At 43.2% G+C, this 18,440-nt stretch overlaps 2 protein-coding genes across 3 annotated transcripts in view; both read left to right on the top strand.

Annotated features, from left to right (window-relative positions):
* The window catches only part of LOC134396460 (H-2 class II histocompatibility antigen, E-S beta chain-like), a 63,835-nt gene extending 45,898 nt beyond the window's left edge, over positions 1–17,937 (top strand). Inside the window, exons 4-6 of one of the 2 annotated variants that reach the window (XM_063122983.1) lie at positions 15,774–15,887; positions 16,806–16,829; positions 17,889–17,937. In XM_063122983.1, coding sequence (XP_062979053.1) covers positions 15,774–15,887; positions 16,806–16,829; positions 17,889–17,902 — 152 coding nt within the window. In that variant the 3' untranslated portion in view covers positions 17,903–17,937. The remainder of the gene's footprint in view (positions 1–15,773; positions 15,888–16,805; positions 16,830–17,888) is intronic. The other variant, XM_063122982.1, reaches the window with a different exon arrangement.
* LOC134396453 (H-2 class II histocompatibility antigen, E-S beta chain-like) overlaps positions 1–18,440 on the top strand; it is a 79,517-nt gene that overhangs the window by 23,079 nt on the left and 37,998 nt on the right. The gene's annotated exons all lie outside the window — the stretch shown is intronic.

The raw sequence follows: 18,440 nt of genomic DNA, 5'->3' as shown, positions 1-18,440 counted from the left end.
TCTGCCTTTATCATTCACGTTCAGTCTTCAATTCGCTGCGGATTCTCGTGGATCCTTCGCGTCCTTCCGTGGCGTTTATTCGCCCTCTTCAGCCCCTGCGCAGCCCCTGGAAACAAGGAGGACGAGGCGAAGGTCGAGGAGGAAAGGCGGAGCCCCAGGGACGCGTCTTCTCCACCCCTCCCCAACATCTCTTTGGGTTTTTAGCAACTTTATTCTTTTCTACAAAGAAAAAAAAGGAAAAAAGAAGAAAAAAAGACAAGCGGAGAAGTAAAGCAGAACAGAACTTCACATACTTAACATTATAATACATCACATCTCATAAAAACACATAACTAAACATCTACGGCCATGTTCCATTTGAGGCAATCTTCATGTCAGACATATAGGTGGTCAATAACTACACTTTATTTATTTATTTATTTATTACATTTCTATACCTCCCAATAGCTGAAGCTTTCTGGGCGGTTCACAAAAATTAAAACCATAATAAAACCACCAGCAGTCTAAAAACACAAATACGAAACACAGTATAAAAAGCACAACCTGGATAAAACCACGCAGCAAAATTGATATAAGATTAAAATACAGAGTTAGAACAGTAAAATCTAAATTTAAGTTTAAATTTAGGTGTTAAAATACTGAGAGAATAAAAAGGTCTTCAGCTGGCGACGAAAGCAGTACAGTGTAGGCGCCAGGCGGACCTCTCTGGGGAGCTCCTTCCACAACCAGGGTGCCACAGTGGAGAAAGCCCAAGAGTTATATAAAGACCACAGATTATATATAGAATCCACAAACAAATACATCATTCTTTTGCAACTCGGGTTTATACTTTATCAGAGGTTTCCAGTCCAGGACAAATGAGGTTGTTGATTTTTCTCTTACTAATGCCATCGTGAGTTTCGCCATCTCCGCCAACTCCAAAACCTTTCCCAGCCCTTCCTCCGTTGATGGCACTTGCGTCTTTCCCCACTATTGCGCACAGAGTAGTCTAGCAGCTGTTGTCATATACAGAAACAACGTTCCTCCTTTTGCTTTAAGTTGATCATAAGTCCCAGCAGAAATGCTTCTGGTTTCATTTGTATATTTGTACACCTTCTACGGGCTTCCTTTGAATATTTGGAATTATACCGTCTATTGTGGGAAGTGACATCTGATTACCTATATTGTTTGGAGCTTTTAAGTCAGTCCGGAGAAAAAACAGCCACGGTACTAATCAGCTTGACACACTGGACACTGAGGAAGACCAAGGTTCGAAACGCATCTGGCCAAAGGGATGACGTCTACTGAGCATTTTCTGTCTAGCAGTCTGATCGGTTTCTTGTATTATTGTACATGTGAAATGCTATGGGTACGTTACTTTTAACATTATATTTTAGTTTGTAAAATTGTATTTTTTAACCTGTTTCCTTAACTTCTTTGCTGTACACAGCAAAACAATAGAATAGCAACAAAGTCATCCCTATTAGTCAATATCAAGTCAAGGATTGCCGATCCTCTAGTTCCTTCCTCCACTTTCTGTAGGAGAAAGTTATCACTCACACATGTCAGGAATTTCTTGGAAGGGCCGCTTTGGGCAGTATTTGTCTCCCAACAGATATCAGGGTAATTGAAGTCCCCCATCACTACTACATCACACTTCCTTGAAACACTGGCAATTTGTTTCTCAAAAGTTTCATCCTCGTCTTCTCCTTGATTGGGTGGTCGGTAGTAGACTCTGACTACCATTTATTTATTTTTATTTATTTATTTAATTTATATACCACCCCATAGCCAAAGCTCTCTGGGCGGTTTACAAAAGTTAAAAACAGAGAACGTAAAAAAATATACAAAATGTAAAACCATCAAAAATGCTCCTTTTATTTTCCCTCTGTACCTGAGAACTTTTTTTTTTTTTTAAAAATTTTTTTATTCATTTTCAACACTATATAAACATAGATAAACATTTCCAAAATATAACTGAAACTAACACAATAAGAAAAAAAATACATCAAATATCTGCTGCATACATATTGAATAATTGTTGAGTACAAATATCAAAAACTATTACATATGCCTTATCACTCTACAACATCTTCATTCTTAACATAAATGTGCACCCCCCACCTCGGGATCATTCTTGAGTCCAAAATCTAATCATTTCTTCTGCTGGTGGTTTCCCACTTCCCTTAGTAAACACGAACACTAGGAACTGTTTCCAGATTCCTTCGAACTCATTTATTTTAGTTACGCCTTTTCTCCACTTAATATTACATGTCAGTTTATCATTAATGGCTATGTCCCATACTACTTTATACCATTCCTCAATAGAATATTCCCCTTGGATCTTCCAGTTCCTAGCTATCATCAATCGTGCTGCAACCAACAAACTCGATATCAGCTCTATAGTTCCTTTTCCACACTTTATATCTTCAAATAGTGACAGCAATGCTATTTTTGGTGTTTGTTCTATTTTCATTCCCACTATTTCTTCAATTTCTGAAAACACCATCTTCCATAATCTTTGTACATATTTGCATTGCCACCACATATGTAAATACGTTCCTTTTTCCCCACATCCTCTCCAACAATTTGCTGAATGTTGATCACTTATCTTATTCAATCTAACCGGGGTTAGGTACCACCTCCATAAAATTTTAAAATAATTCTCCTTTATTCTTACTGATAAACTTCTCAACACTCTTTGTTTCCATAGTCCCTCCCAGCTCTGTCGCCCTATTTGTATCTTCAAATCTGATTCCCAAATCATTTTCTCTGTATTCTCTCTAAACTCCTTCTCTAACAATATTTTATATATTTCACTCATTAATCCTTTTGAAACTATACTACTTCCTTTTCCTTTCTCCTTACTTACTACTAATTCTTCAAACCTCGTCATCTTTCTGCACATTCTATTATCTTTAATCCACTTTTTATTCCATTGCTCTAATTGACCATATTCTAGCCAAGATAGCTTCTTCTCCTTTAACAAATTTTCCATATCTTCTCTTGTTTTAATATCTCTTACCCAATCCTTTAATTTTATTTTATTTTTCTCTTTTAATATTTTACATAATCTACCCTTTAGATCCTCTGGGAAATTCTTTAACATTATTATCGGTGCTAAGGGAGAGTTGCTCGGAAGCAGCTTCCCTTTAAATTTACTCCAAATTTCCCATTGAGTCCTCAGGAGTGGATTATCTATACTTCCAACCCACTTTCTTCCTCCATCTTTAAAAAAAACATTCTCCAGATTCATCTCTACCTTACTTATAATTTTTTCTTCCATCCAATATAAATCTCCTACTCCCATAATTGCTTCTACAACATGTCTTAATCTATTTGCTACGTAGTATAATTTTATGTTTGGGAGACCCATTCCCCCCTTTTTTTGGCTTAGGTACCAATTATTTTTATTCACTCTTGCTCTCTTTTCTCCATTACAATATTTATTAATAATATTTTGCCAACTTTTTATCTCGGTTTCTGATATTTTTATAGGTAACATCCTAAATACAAAATTAATTTTAGCTAATATCTTCATTTTTATCAAAGCTATTCTCCCAAACCAAGATAAATTTAATCTTTTATATTTTTCCAATTTCTCTAGTACCTCCTTCTTTAACCTCGTTAAATTTTCCCTTTCTAAATTCTCTAGATTTTTTGTAATTTTAATTCCCAAATATTTAATCTCGTTCTTAACTTTCAATTCCATTCCCTTAACTTCCCAATCCTTTTCTTCCCTCTTAGTATAGTTAAACAACATCATCTCTGATTTAGACCAATTTATTTTTAACCCTGTAATTTCCTCAAATTCCCTCAACTGATATTTAATTCTTTCTAATTTTCTTAATGGATTCTTAATGGTCAATAAAGTATCATCCGCAAACATGTTTAGCTTTATTTCCCTTACCTCTCCAATTCCTTCTAATTCTTTATCCTCCCTTAGTGCCTTCGCCAAAACTTCCATAACCATTACAAAAAGGACCGGCGAGAGCGGACATCCTTGTCTTGTTCCTCTGGCTAGTCGTATCTTTTCAGTAAGTCCGTCATTTACCACCACTACCGCCGTATTTTGGGAATATAGCTGTTCTATTACATTTTTAAATTTATTTCCAAATCCCAATTTATCTATAATACTCTTTAGTGCCTGCCAGCTCACACAATCAAAAGCTTTAAAAATATCTAATGCCATAATACCTGCCTTAATATTTGCTTTTTTTATTACATTTATTATATTTAAAACTCTACCCACTAAATTATGCATATGTCTTCCTACCACAAACCCACATTGATCTGCTCCTATATATTCTGCCAAGAATTTATTTAATCGTTTGGCCATAATAGATGTAAAAATTTTAGCATCCTGATTTATTAAAGAAATAGGTCTATAAGAATCGGGATTAGTCAAATCTTTATCTGGTTTTGGGATCAGAATTATCACTGAATGTTCCCATGATTCAGGTATCTTCTCTCCTGATAATATCCTATTATAAAGTTCCATTAATTTTGGAACTAGACAATCTTTGAAGACCTTATAATATTCTGGACCCAAACCATCTGCTCCTGGTGATTTACCCACTTTTAACTTATCAATAACCTCTTCAACTTCTCTTTGAGTTATTACTGACTCCATTAACTCCTTATATTCTGATTTTATTTCCTTCTTTATAAACCTTCCAATATACTCCTCCACCTTTTCTTGTTGAATTTCTTTACCCTTGTACAATTCCTGATAAAATTCCTGAAAATTTTTTATTTTAGCTTTCATTGCATGACAATAATTCCCTCGGCTATCTTTCAACGTTTCTATCCCATTCCTCCCTTTTTCTTTTTGTGTGAGCTTGGCAAGCAACCTCGAGTTCTTATCACTATTTTCAAAATATTCCCTTTTCATATACATTAAATTCTTTTGAATCTCTTCTATATTTAAATTTTCTAATTGTTTCTTCTTAGCTTGTATTTCCACTAATTTATATTTATCTTTACTTCGCCAATATCTTTCCTCCAAGTTTTTAATTTCTATCTCTAACTTTTCCTGTTCTGCACGTTGTTGTCTTTTTAAACTGCATGTTTCTCTAATACAGATTCCTCTTGCTACAGCCTTCATGGTGTCCCAAATGACTGACCCAGCTGTTCCTCCTTTTTCATTAATTTCCCATGACTCCGACAGTTCCTTCCGAATTTTATCTACTATTTTATTGTATTTCAATATCTTTGTGTTCAACTTCCATCTATATGCCTCTTTATAATCTTTCTTAACTGTAAATTCTAAACTTAACAAGGCATGATCAGTTACTTTTATTACCCCCATTTCCATTTTACAAATCCTCGTTGCAAAGTCTTTTGAAACAAATATATGATCTATCCTGGAGTATGTATGATGAACTGGGGAAAAATATGAGAATCCAGGCCTATTCCCGTTAAGTAAGCGCCACGAATCTAAATAATCATTTTCTTTTATTAATTTATTCAATATAGTCATATTGTTTCTCTTTTCAACATTAGTGGGATTTGACCTGTCTCTTTTATTATCCATAACCATATTAAAATCCCCCGCTAATATAACATACCCCTCCTTAAATTCTTCTATTTCTTTAAACAACTTTATAAAAAACTCTCTATGCCTCTCATTTGGGGCATAAACATTAATCAAAGTATAGACCTTTCCCTCAATTTTACCTTTTAACATAAGATATCTACCCTTATCATCCTTTTTTACCTCTTCTAATGTAAACCCACTTTTTTTTGAAATCAAAGTGGCCACTCCATTTTTTTTTGATGTCCCTAATGACTTTTCATAATAGGCTAGCCACTTTAATTTTATCATATTCGAATTCTCGGAGCCTTGGTGTGTCTCTTGGATCATTATAATATCTGATCCCTCTTTATTAAGCATTTGTTCTATTCTCTTCCTTTTCACGACTGCCCCTAAACCTTTAACATTGAGTGTTGATACCTTTATCTTTTTATCCATAATCACCCTTTTGAAATCTCTTCCGATCCCTTGTGCTCAGCAGTTCAAACTTGCTTACATAAAAACACAAACTCCATACATAAAACCCCCACCCTCCTACCCCAATCCCTCCTCCCCTACCTTCCCCCCCTCCCCACCCCCCCACTCTAATCCCCCCCCCATATCCCCGTGAGTCTAGTACTCCAGCCATCTACTTTAAAGGGGGAGGGGGGAGGCAGTGCTGTGCCTGGCCGGCAGATTTCTATATTAGCATTTTTATTTGCAATTATCTCCAAACATAATTAACAATTCTCTTACTCTCCAGATGTCCCAGCCTCATTCCCTCCCCCACCCACTCCAGCCCCATCTGCTTCCCCATCCAGACCCAGCCTCTTCAGCAAATCTTTACCTTGATCCAATGAGGTTACTCTGTGTTCCCTCCTCCCATATGTAAATCTTAAAAAAAACCGGGTAACCCCATGCATAAGGAATTTCATTCTTCATTAATGTTTCCATTATTAGTTTAAGACTACTTCTCCAATTTAATGTACGTTGAGAAAGATCATTGTAAATTTACACTGGTTTGTCTTTATATTATATCTGATTCTTAAATCTCAATTCTTTCATAATTTGCTCTTTTTTATAATAATTACCAAATTTCACCAAAATGTCTCTTGCCCCTTTGTGGTTTTGCCCCCCCACACGATGGACTCGATCCGGATCCAATCCGTCTATTGATATATCGGCATCAGCTCCTTGAACCAGTTCACGATGATTTCTCTAAGATCTTCTCCCTGCGACTCCTTTAGCTGCTTTATTCAAAAAGTAGATCTACTAGATTAATCTTCCGAGGCAATCGATCACAGTACCCATTCTTTAAATTGTATATTAGTTGATTTCTCAAAAGCCTCTTATTCCTTCTGGTCCAAGTCCGCTTTAGCCTCTATCTTTTTGATCTTATCCGAATTTTCCACCTTTTTTATCCGCTAAATACACAATTAATGTCTAAATTCACTCATATGCTGATCCATTTTTTTTAAAATATAACAATGTTATTTTCAGCTATAATGGGCCTGATCTCCATCAACGAGGGAGGGTTACTACCACTTTCTCCTCCTTCAGTCATATTTTTTCTTTATTTGGTATTGTATCCAAAGGGACTGGGTCTTTATCTTCCTCCTCTTGCTCAACTCCAGGGGCTGTCCTTTCCAGGAGGGAGAGGCATGCCGAATTATGATTTGAAAGTTCCTTTTTTTTTTATAATTTGAAGGTTTCTTATTTTTTTTTCTTCTTTTTTTCTTTTTTCTTTTTTTTTTTCTTTTTCTTTTTTTTGTATATTAAGCTTTGCCCAACTTTTGATCTTTCTTTTAATGTTAGGCATGGGACTCTTCTGGGTAGGGCATAAATCTTAGAGTGTAACTCGCTTCCTTAGCAACTTATGCTGGCTTCTCTGTTATATATCAAACACTTTTTCTTTCTTCATGAGGGGGGGGAATATCCAGTTCACAACAGCATTCACTAGAGGGGATCAGTTTAATCATTCGCAGCCTCTCAGCTTCCCACATCTCCCTCACCGAATGCCGAATGCAGCTTCTTCCACCTTCTCTCCCCCCCTTCTCACCACGCCAATAAATCCAATCAACAACTTCCACCTTACAAAGCCAGCATTTCAATCTTTCCCATGTGAGATAAGAATGAAAGGTTATAACACAAATCAATGTCCAGCAAGCATAAATTCCTTCTTTTTAAACTGCGTCAGTGTTACTTTCGGTTTCGATCGTGTTGCCGTTTATACAGACATTGTATTAAATATCAATCATCTCACCTCCCTTCTTCAAATCTCTCAGCTTTTCCAGCTCCTGTGACTTTTATAATCATTTTCTGTCGTTTGCTCAAAGATTTATGCCCATTAGAAGAGAGATAATTGCTTTTTCCGGCAAACGCCGCTTAGAGCCTCAGAAGAAACCCGCCATTGCTCAGGCGGCCAGCTCCGCCCCCCTGTACCTGAGAACTGTTCCGTGTCTTTGCTTCTGGATCGAGCGATCCAAAATAAAGAGTTCATTAAAGGGATCTGCCCATCAGCAAAGTAAAGGATAAAACCTCCCCCCATAAATGCACAGGGGTGGATTAGAGAGCTCTGTGTGTGTGTTTATGGGAAGGAGCAATGGTTTGAGAGAGAGAAATGGTTTGAGAGAGACCTCATAGAATCATAGAATAGCAGAGTTGGAAGGGGCCTACAAGGCCATCGAGTCCAACCCCCTGCTCAATGCAGGAATCCACCCTAAAGCATCCCTGACAGAGGGTTGTCCAGCTGCCTCTTGAAGGCCTCTAGTGTGGGAGAGCCCACAACCTGCCTAGGTAACTGATTCCACCGTCGCACTGCTCTAACAGTCAGGAAGTTTTTCCTGATGTTGAGCTGGAATCTGGCTTCCTTTAACTTGAGCCCATTATTCCGTGTCCTGCACTCTGGGAGGATCGAGAAGAGATCCTGGCCCTCCTCTTTGTGACAATCTTTTAAGTATTTGAAGAGTGCTATCATGTCTCCCCTCAATCTTCTCTTCTCCAGGCTAAACATGCCCAGTTCTTTCAGTCTCTCTTCATAGGGCTTTGTTTCTAGACCTCTGATCATCCTGGTTGCCCTCTTCTGAACACGCTCCAGCTTGTCTGCATCCTTCTTGAATTGTGGAGCCCAGAACTGGACACAATACTCTAGATGAGGCCTAGATGAGGGCCGAATAGAGAGGAACCAGTACCTCCTGTGATTTGGAAACTATACTTCTATTAATGCAGCCCAAAATAGCATTGGCCTTTCTTGCAGCCATATTGCACTGTTGGCTCCTATTCAGCTTGTGATCTACAACAATTCCAAGATCTTTCTCGTTTGTAGTATTGCTGAGCCAAGTGTCCCCCATCTTGTAACTGTGCATTTGGTTTCTATTCCCTAAATGTAGAACTTCGCATTTATCCCTATTAAACTTCATTCTGTTGTTTTCAGCCCAGCACTCCAGTCTATCAAGATCCCTTTGAAGTTTGTTTCTGTCTTCCAGGGTATTAGCTATCCCACCCAATTTTGTGTCATCTGCAAATTTGATCAGCGTTCCCTGCACCTCCTCGTCCAAATCATTAATAAAAATGTTGAAGAGCACTGGGCCCAGGACTGAGCCCTGCGGTACCCCACTTGTTGCCTCTCCCCAGTTTGAGAAGGTTCCATTGATAAGTACTCTTTGAGTCCGATTCTGTAGCCAACTGTGAATCCACCTAATAGTTGTTCCATCTAGCCCACTTTTAGCTAGTTTGTTAATCAGAATGTCATGGGGTACTTTGTCAAAAGCTTTGCTGAAGTCAAGATATATGACGTCCACAGCATTCCCACAGTCCACAAGGGAGGTTATCCTATCAAAAAATGAGATCAAATTAGTCTGACAGGATTTGTTCCTGACAAATCCATGTTGGCTTCTAGTAATCACCGCATTGATTTCAAGGTGTTTACAGATTGACTTCTTTATAATCTGCTCCATAATTTTCCCAGGGATGGATGTCAGACTGACTGGTCTGTAGTTCCCAGGTTCCTCCTTTTTGCCCTTTTTGAAGATAGGGACAACGTTAGCCCTCCTCCAGTTGTCCGGCACCTCACCCATCTTCCATGATTTTGCAAAGATAATAGACAAAGGTTCTGAGAGTTCTTCTGCTAGCTCCTTCATTACTGTAGGATGCAGTTCATCGGGCCCTGGAGATTTAAACTCATTCAAGGAAATTAGGTGTTCTTTGACCATTTGTTTATCAATCTCAAACTGCAATCCTGCCCCCTCAACTTCTGCTTCACTTTTTCCAGGGGGGTCATAGACCCGCTTTTGGGAGAAGACCGAGGCAAAGTAGGAATTGAGCACTTCAGCCTTTTGTTTGTCGTCTGTTATCAATTTGCCATCCTCATTAAGTAGTTGAACCACCATTTCTTTCCTCTGTCTTTTACTACTCACGTATCTGAAGAAAGCCTTTTTATTGCTTTTAGCGTCCCTCGCTAATCTCAGCTCATTCACAGCTTTAGCCTTCCTGACGCCATTTTGGCACTTCTGCGCCACTTGTCTGTACTCTTCTTTTGTAGCCTGGCCTTCTTTCCACTTCCAATATGTATCCTTTTTCGTTTTCAGGTCATCTCTAAGCTTTTTGTGGAGCCACATTGGTTTCCTCCTGCCCCCGACGACGGTTTCACTTTTTAGCAGGGTGAGAAGCCCCATTTCCCGCTTTCTCCCCCGCACACCCCTCTCTCTCTGAGCTGGTTTGCACGGCCTGCCAGCCCACCGTGGCTTGGTTACCCGTGGGGGCTGTTCCGTTGTGCCAGGCTCTCCCAAGGGCCCCTTTTGCCTGGCACCTGTGGGGACCCAGCTTGCAGTGGCTTGCCGTGTCCTGTGAACCCAGGCGGCCGGGGTTGTTCCAGGGTTGGGCAAACCTCAGGCAACCCCTGGGGGCCCACGGCCTCAGGAAGGAGGGTGTCCTTCCGGAACACCCTTGCAAGCCGGAGGTTCCCCGTTGCTGTTCTGGGTGGTGAAGCGGCTTCCTCCGTCCCAAAACAAGACACCTGCCCTCCCCCTTCGCCACTGCCTCTTTGTGTAGCTAATACCGCCTGGTAGCTCATGTGACCCTTTATTTTGCATTTGTACAAAAGCCTCTAAAAATAATTTGAGGAACTTCTTGGGATTTTTTTTTGAGATGTTATCTTGGGAAAGTGACTTTTAATTTGATTTGTGTTATTACTTTTATAAAAGGGTTATTAGGCTTCACAAATACTTTGTTATGGGTATGCACCCTTCTCCTACTCTCGCTCTAGACCCATCACAGACTCTCTCTCTCTGTCTCTCTCTCTCCACACACCCCACTCAACTGCTTCCTTCACTAACTCCTCCCTCTCACTGCTAACTGCCAATACAATCCTTTGTACCAGCAGCCAATCAACAATCACCCCACACATTCTACTCCCTTCCTCCATAATATTAACCCCTTACCATCCAGTGTCCACAGCACTTGCATTCTAAACAGCACTAAACAGTAAATCATTGCCAATACTTGCGTCACAAACAGTAAAACGTCACAATCCCCTCCCCCGTAAATTGGGGCTCACAGTCTCAACACCTAGAAGGCTCCCATTGGATTGGAACAGACGACAATAATAATAATAATAATAATAATAATAATAATAATAATAATAATAAAAATAAAAATTATTTGTTACTCGCTTCTCCCTCTGGGTCAAGGTGGGGTACAACACGAATGCAAACATCATATAACTAATTAAAACTAATTTTACTAAAACATGTAAAACTAATACATTATTAAAAGCAGCACTTTATTGAAAGGCAAATTTAAAATTCAACATATTCACTGCAGGCTAGATACAATTTTGAAGTATATCTTTGAGGAAACAAGTCCTTATTCAACCTTTACTAATTAAAGCAAAGCATATAGATCTTTCTAGACATCGATATATCAATGATTGTTCCTTGCAGAATGGTGCAGCTTTGACAGACCCCCCTCCTCCCTCCCTCCCTCCCTCCCATGACCCTTTTCATCATGAGTGTTGATCTTAAAATCAGCATTTTCTTTTTAAATATGATCCAACTAGCCCTGCCAATTAGTTTTTTTAATATCAGTTACCCAGAATTCACTGTGAACCTGCTCCTCGCTTTGAGTGTATCTATTCTTTAATGCTATTTTTTTTTAACTTATTCACCTGTCCAAGTGTTTAATCCTTACCCATTTTCACTTTTGGTTCCGTTAGCATTTCATAACCAGGTGTCTTTTCTTGCTTTGAGGGAGGTGAGTTAGGAATTCCGATACAGCGAAAGCAGCTGCTGGGGGTGGGTGGGGGCAGCTAGATAAAAGGACTGTGAGCTCCCTGCCCTATTTGTGGAGGGCGTCTGTCTGACTGCAGATTGGAAGAGATTGCTGGTGTCTGTCTGCCCAGGAAACCCTCCTCCGTTTTCTGGATCTCTCTCAGCCCCTCCTTTTCCCTTTCCTCATCATATCTCTCATGCATATTCTTCTTCTTTTCCCCCCAGTCCAGCCCTCCGTCTCTATCTCCCCCACCAAGGAAGACCCCCTGTCCCCCCACACCCTCCTGCTCTGCACTGCGGCCAGTTTCTATCCCCTGGAGATCGAGATCCAGTGGCTGAAGAACGGGCAGGAGCAGAAGGAAGGGGTCTTTTACGCGGAGGAGCTCCGAAACGGGGACTGGACCTACCAGACCCAGGTGATGCTGGAGACGAAGCCGGAGCACGGAGACGTCTACACCTGCCAAGTGGAGCACGCCAGCCTGGAGGCCCCCATCACCATCCAGTGGGGTAGGAGCCTCCCTTCCCTTCCTTCCTACCTTAGATACAATCCTGCAAATAGGGTGGGAATTCTACATTCCTGCGTCATCCCTGACCTGCTGAGGATGCAGAGACCCCCACACACACTTCTCAGGAGGTCCCCTGATCTGATGGAGGTTCTTAATGTGAGCCCAAGTCTGGAGCTGGCGATTAAGAGGGGAATTGATCCAGGTGCACAAGATTATAATACCAGGAGGCAGTTGGGGGGAGGGGCAGTGGGTAAGGGGAGAATTCATCCAGGTGTGGAAGATGATACCTGGTGTGGCCAAAGTGGGCAGGGAGACGTTCTTCTCCACCTAATACCAGGGCCCAGTGGGGGGGAGGGGTTCAATTCCAACAATTCCAACAAGGAGAAAAGATAGAAGACAACAGAGGAAACCAATGTGGCCCCACAAAAAGCTTATTGATGAACTGAAAACAAAAAGTGATATATATAGGAAGTGGAAGGAAGGCCAGGCTACAAAAGAAGAGTACAGACAAGTGGCGCAGAAGTGCCGAAATGGCGTCAGGAAGGCTAAAGCTGTGAATGAGCTGAGATTAGGGAGGGATGCTAAAAGCAATAAAAAGGCTTTCTTCAGATACTTGAGTAGTAAAAGACAGAGGAAAGAAATGGTGGTTCAACTGCTTAATGAGGATGGCAAATTGATAACAGACGACAAAGAAAAGGCTGAAGTGCTCAATTCCTACTTTGCCTCGGTCTTCTCCCAAAAGCGGGTCTATGACCCCCCTGGAAAAAGTGAAGCAGAAGTTGAGGGGGCAGGATTGCAGTTTGAGATTGATAAACAAATGGTCAAAGAACACCTAATTTCCTTGAATGAGTTTAAATCTCCAGGGCCCGATGAACTGCATCCAAGAGTAATGAAGGAGCTAGCGGAAGAACTCTCAGAACCTTTGTCTATTATCTTTGCAAAATCATGGAAGACGGGTGAGGTGCCGGATGACTGGAGGAGGGCTAATGTTGTCCCTATCTTCAAAAAGGGCAAAAAGGAGGAACCTGGGAACTACAGACCAGTCAGTCTGACATCCATCCCTGGGAAAATTATGGAGCAGATTATAAAGAAGTCAATCTGTAAACACCTTTAAATCAATGCAGTGATTACTAGAAGCCAACATGGATTTGTCAGGAACAAATCCTGTCAGACTAATTTGATCTCATTTTTTGATAGGATAACCTCCCTTGTGGACCGTGGGAATGCTGTGGATGTCATATATCTTGACTTCAGCAAAGCTTTTGACAAAGTACCCCATGACATTATGATTAACAAACTAGCTAAAAGTGGGCTAGATGGAACAACTATTAGGTGGATTCACAGTTGGCTACAGAATCGGATTCAAAGAGTACTTATCAATGGAACCTTCTCAAACTGGGGAGAGGCAATGAGTGGGGTGCCGCAGGGCTCAGTCCTGGGCCCAGTGCTCTTCAACATTTTTATTAATGATTTGGACGAGGAGGTGCAGGGAACGCTGATCAAATTTGCAGATGACACAAAATTGGGTGGGATAGCTAATACCCTGGAAGACAGAAACAAACTTCAAAGTGATCTTGATAGGCTGGAATGCTGGGCTGAAAACAACAGAATGAAATTGAATAGGGATAAATGCCAAGTTCTACATTTAGGGAATAGAAACCAAAGGCACAGTTACAAGATGGGGGACACTTGGCTCAGCAATACTGCAAACGAGAAGGATCTTGGAATTGTTGTAGATCACAAGCTGAATATGAGCTAACAGTGCGAAATGGCTGCAAGAAAGGCAAATGCTATTTTGGGCTGCATTAATAAAGTATACCTTCCAAATCACGTGAGGTACTGGTTCCTCTCTATTCGGCCCTGGTTAGGCCTCATCTAGAGTATTGCATCCAGTTCTGGGCTCCACAATTCAAGAAGGACGCACTCTGGAGTGTGTTCAGAGGAGGGCAACCAGGATGATCAGGGGTCTGGAAACAAAGCCCTATGAAGAGAGACTGAAAGAACTCGGCATGTTTAGCCTGGAGAAGAGAAGATTGAGGGGAGACATGATAGCACTCTTCAAATGCTTAAAAGGTTGTCACACAGAGGAGGGCCACGATCTCTTCTCGATCCTCCCAGAGTGCAGGACACGGAATAATGGGCTCAAGTTAAAGGAAGCCAGATTCCAGATGGACATCAGGAAAAACTTCTTGACTGTTACAGCAGTGCGACAATGGAACCAGTTACCTAGGGAGGTTGTGAGCTCTCCCACACTAGAGGCCTTCAAGAGGCAGCTGGACAACCATCTGTCAGGGATGCTTTAGGGTGGATTCCTGCATTGAGCAGGGGGTTGGACTCTATGGCCTTGTGGGCCCATTCCAACTCTGCTATTCTATGATTCTATGATTCTATGAATCCTGCAAATAGGGTGGGAATTCTACATTCCTGTGTCATTCCTGACATGCCGAGGATGCAGAGACCCACACACACACTTCTCAGGAGGTCCCCTGATCTGATGGAGGTTCTTAATGTGAGCCCAAGTCTGGAGCTGGTGATTAAAAGTGGAATTGATCCAGGTGTGGAAGATGATGCCTGGTGTGGCCAAAGTGGGCAGGGAGACGTTCTTCTCCATCTCTCACAATCCCAGGACCCAAAGGGGGGGAGGGGTCATCCCATGACGCTGAATGGTGGGGGATTCTGAAGAGATGAAAGGAAGCCGGGTGAACGGAACGTAGTAAAAGGAGGAGGTGTGTTGAGCCAGAGCAGATGTCAAACTGCCACTCTCTCTTTGCCATGCTTACAAGATTGAGAGGGGACAGCAGGATTTATGGGGGGCCCTCTCCCCAGGGCCCCCATCTCTCAGGATAATGCACCTCCCTTCCCCATCAGCCTTGATTCTAGATTCATGTTGCCTGAGGACTAGCGTCACCTGCAGTGAACTGGGGGGTTGCGCCAACGTGTCCAGAGAGAAGGACGTAGACTTTGGAGCAGCAGCGGGAGACCTTCCGATGGGGCTGGGGACCCACAAGCCCTATAGAGACCCCAGCGATCAGAGGCGCTCCAGGCTGCTGTGCTTTTGAACTCCCATTTCAGCCACAATCAGTCCACAGCTGGTGAAAGGAGCCCACGTCTGCTTGTGATTCGTGGCTTCGCTTCCATTGTATCCGTCAGGTGGGGGCTTTGGGTTCCCAACAGGCCCCATCTTCTGCTCCAGTGATGGACCTCCCCTTTCCAGTTCAGAGCAGCAGTTTGCAAGTGGGAATTCATAAAGTGTCCTTGGAATTATGACCCCCCCCCTTCTCCTCTCCCCTGGGGATGGGGGGCTTTACAGGAAGCGACCTTTTAGGCCTCACAGCCTGTCTGTGATCTCTGGAGTCTGAGGAGAGGTCAGCAGTGGGGGCTGAAAAAGACCCTCCCTGGGTGTAACGCAGGGAACGGATCCTCCCTTGGACACCTGGAGGCCGAGAGGCCAAACCTGGCCCTGGTCCTCCTGCTCACGTGGGGCTCCTGGTCTCTCTCCTTCCACAGAGCCACGGAAGTCGGACTCTGCCAGGAGCAAAGTGTGGACGGGGGCCGTGGGGGCCGTGCTGGGCGTGGTCTTTGTGGCCGTGGGACTCTCCCTCTACCTGAAGAAGAAGAAAGGTAATTGTGTGTGTCCGTGTGTCCCTGACCCTGTTCAGACGACAGACTAAGCCACGGCAGTTAAGCATTTTGAGTGAAACATCATGGCTTTGCGTGTCCTCTGAACCATTCCTGACCATGGCGGCTACGTAATTAAGGTTTAAACCCATCCACTCACCATTTGCTGAAGGAGGGTTAGCGGCCCAACCAGGGCTCCGCGTGTCGTCTGAACAGGCCCAGTGAGGTGTTACTGGTTCCCGAAAGTGTTGTCTGAACGGGGTCCAGGTGTGTGGGAGAAATGGGTGGCACCAGAGGAACTCTGTGGGGGAGGGGAGCAAGGGATTTGGGGTGGGGGCTGCCCCCTCTCCCCCCTCTCCTCTTTGTCTCACAGCTTCTGCTCCCACAGGATCCCCCTGGATAAGTTCCTTCTAAAAGGTTGGGGCCCTGATCCAGGGAGAGTGAGCACCCTGTACCCCTCCTGGCACAGTGGATATAAGACTGAACAGTGTCTCAGGAATCCCTCAATTCGAATTCTGCCTCTGCCATAAACTCAGCAGGTGGCCTTAGGCCAGCTGCTCACTCTCAGCCTCCATTCACCCACCCCACCTGCAATACGGAGGATAATAACACTGGCTTACCTTACAGGGTTGTTGTTGTCAGCTTTAGATCACTTGAAAGTGTTATGAAAATGGGAAGTGGCAGGGAGGGAAGAAAGACCCCTCCCCCCTCCAAAGAGAGGTCAGTCCTGGATTTAAGTTGGGCAGAGAAAAGAGTTCTGGGAGGTTTGTGCTTTATGAGACACTTCAGGGCCTCGGAGGGGAGGGGGCCATCTTGGCCCTCCCAATGAACATCACGACCCCTCCATGGACGTAACTGTGTCTCTCTCTCTCTCTCTCTCTCTCTCTCTCTCCCTCTCTCTCTCTCTCTCTCTCTCTTTAGCAGCACCCATCCAACCACCTGCAGGTAAGGCCTCTCCACACACCTCCTCCCCCCCAATTCCTGGTGTTGGTTTTTATCCTGCCTTTCCAAAACCAGTCACTCAAAGCAGCTGACGGATATTTCAAAATGACCCCGCAAAGCCCACGTGCAGAGTGCAGCTCCTCTGCGGCATCCGGGGGCAGCAGCCCTGTGGGTCTCTTGCGGTGGAAACCACCCAGCGTCTTGTGGCACCTTGAAGACTTGCAGATTTGTTCTGGCAGAACCTTGTGTGGGCAGAAACCTCTTCCTCAGATGCGCTTTGCTTGTTTATTAGTACTTATATTCTGCTTAATACACTAAAACCTGTAAGTGGTCAACTATAACACTATTAACATCACAGTTTAAAATCCACTACTAAAAGCAGTTACTACAACAACAGTAACAACAATAGAAATGACAGTCAAATGGGGCATTGTCCTGATTAATTACACTTCTGACAGGTCAGATTAATTGCAAGCCAAATTGACAGATGTATAAGGATGCAGGAGGGGGGGGAGTCAGTCAGAGGGGCCCAAAGGCACTGAAATGCAAGGGGGGCTTTGAGGAAAACTCTCCTGTATCCGAAGGAAGCACAGTGAGACCCCACAAGCACAAGAAGTTGGGTCAACGCAGCCTTCCTGGTTTGGCCATGTGAATCGAAAACTTCCAAAGGTGGAGATACATCCTTGGTCTCAATTCAGCCCTCAAAGAACACAATCAAACTTGCTGGTGCTTCTACTTCAGCCGTGTCTTTCTGAGGCCTCCCTTTGGAGCTGTCGAAATAGGACAAGCTTTGGGTCAGCAGCAGAGCGTCCAGGGACGTTGATGTGGTGCCCCCCCCCCCAACCTGGCTGCAACCCCCCCCCCCACCCTGCATAGCAGAAGTTACTGGAAGGTCCGTTGGTCATTCTGAGTGAGTCGGTGGCCAGTGAGGGGCTGTAGAGTAAAAGGGGGGTGGGAGAGACCCCGGGAAAGTCAATATTCCTGACACTCCATCTAAATATGAACTTTCCGATTAATGTATTTTAATATACCTTTTTATCTCTCTTGCCTTTTCCCTCCCAGCCCTCATCCGCTAGACCTTCCACCTCTGAGTCCCTGCATGGAAAGAAACTCTTTGCATGGCTACTGCAGCTCTTTGCTTTAAGCCTTTCCTTGAAGATGCAAAACTGAAGGGGGTGAAAAAGAAGAGACCCCCCCAGCCTGGACTTCCTCCTCCTGCTACGACGCCCCTGTTCCTGTTTCTCTTTATTTGTTTCTGGTTGTTTGTCTTGGGGTGGGTGGGGGATTCATCCTGCCAAGTGCTGAGAAGATGCTTCTCCTTCCCTGGATTTCTGATCAGGAGCAGAGAACTGCTCAGGGTCTCTTCCTCCCCTGGCAGGACCTTCAATGGCATCCTGAATCCCTGAGACCCGCAAGTGGATTCCGTTCTAAGCGGATGGACAGAGAATGAGAAAGGCCTGTTGCCTGTTGCCTGAGTTGCAGGAAATCACCAGGTTGAGCTGAAGGGCCCTGAGAACAATCACCCCCCCCTTTTCAAGGAGGGGCCGTGGATCTGTCCGGATCCTCTGCGGAGAATGCAGAAGGTCCCAGGTTGAACCTCCAGGAGAAGCTCCA

Source organism: Elgaria multicarinata, chromosome 3 (assembly GCF_023053635.1).
Source record: "Elgaria multicarinata webbii isolate HBS135686 ecotype San Diego chromosome 3, rElgMul1.1.pri, whole genome shotgun sequence".
NCBI lineage: Eukaryota > Metazoa > Chordata > Lepidosauria > Squamata > Anguidae > Elgaria > Elgaria multicarinata.
Note: the sequence above shows the minus strand (reverse complement) of the source record. Positions and strands in the feature narration are given on the sequence as shown.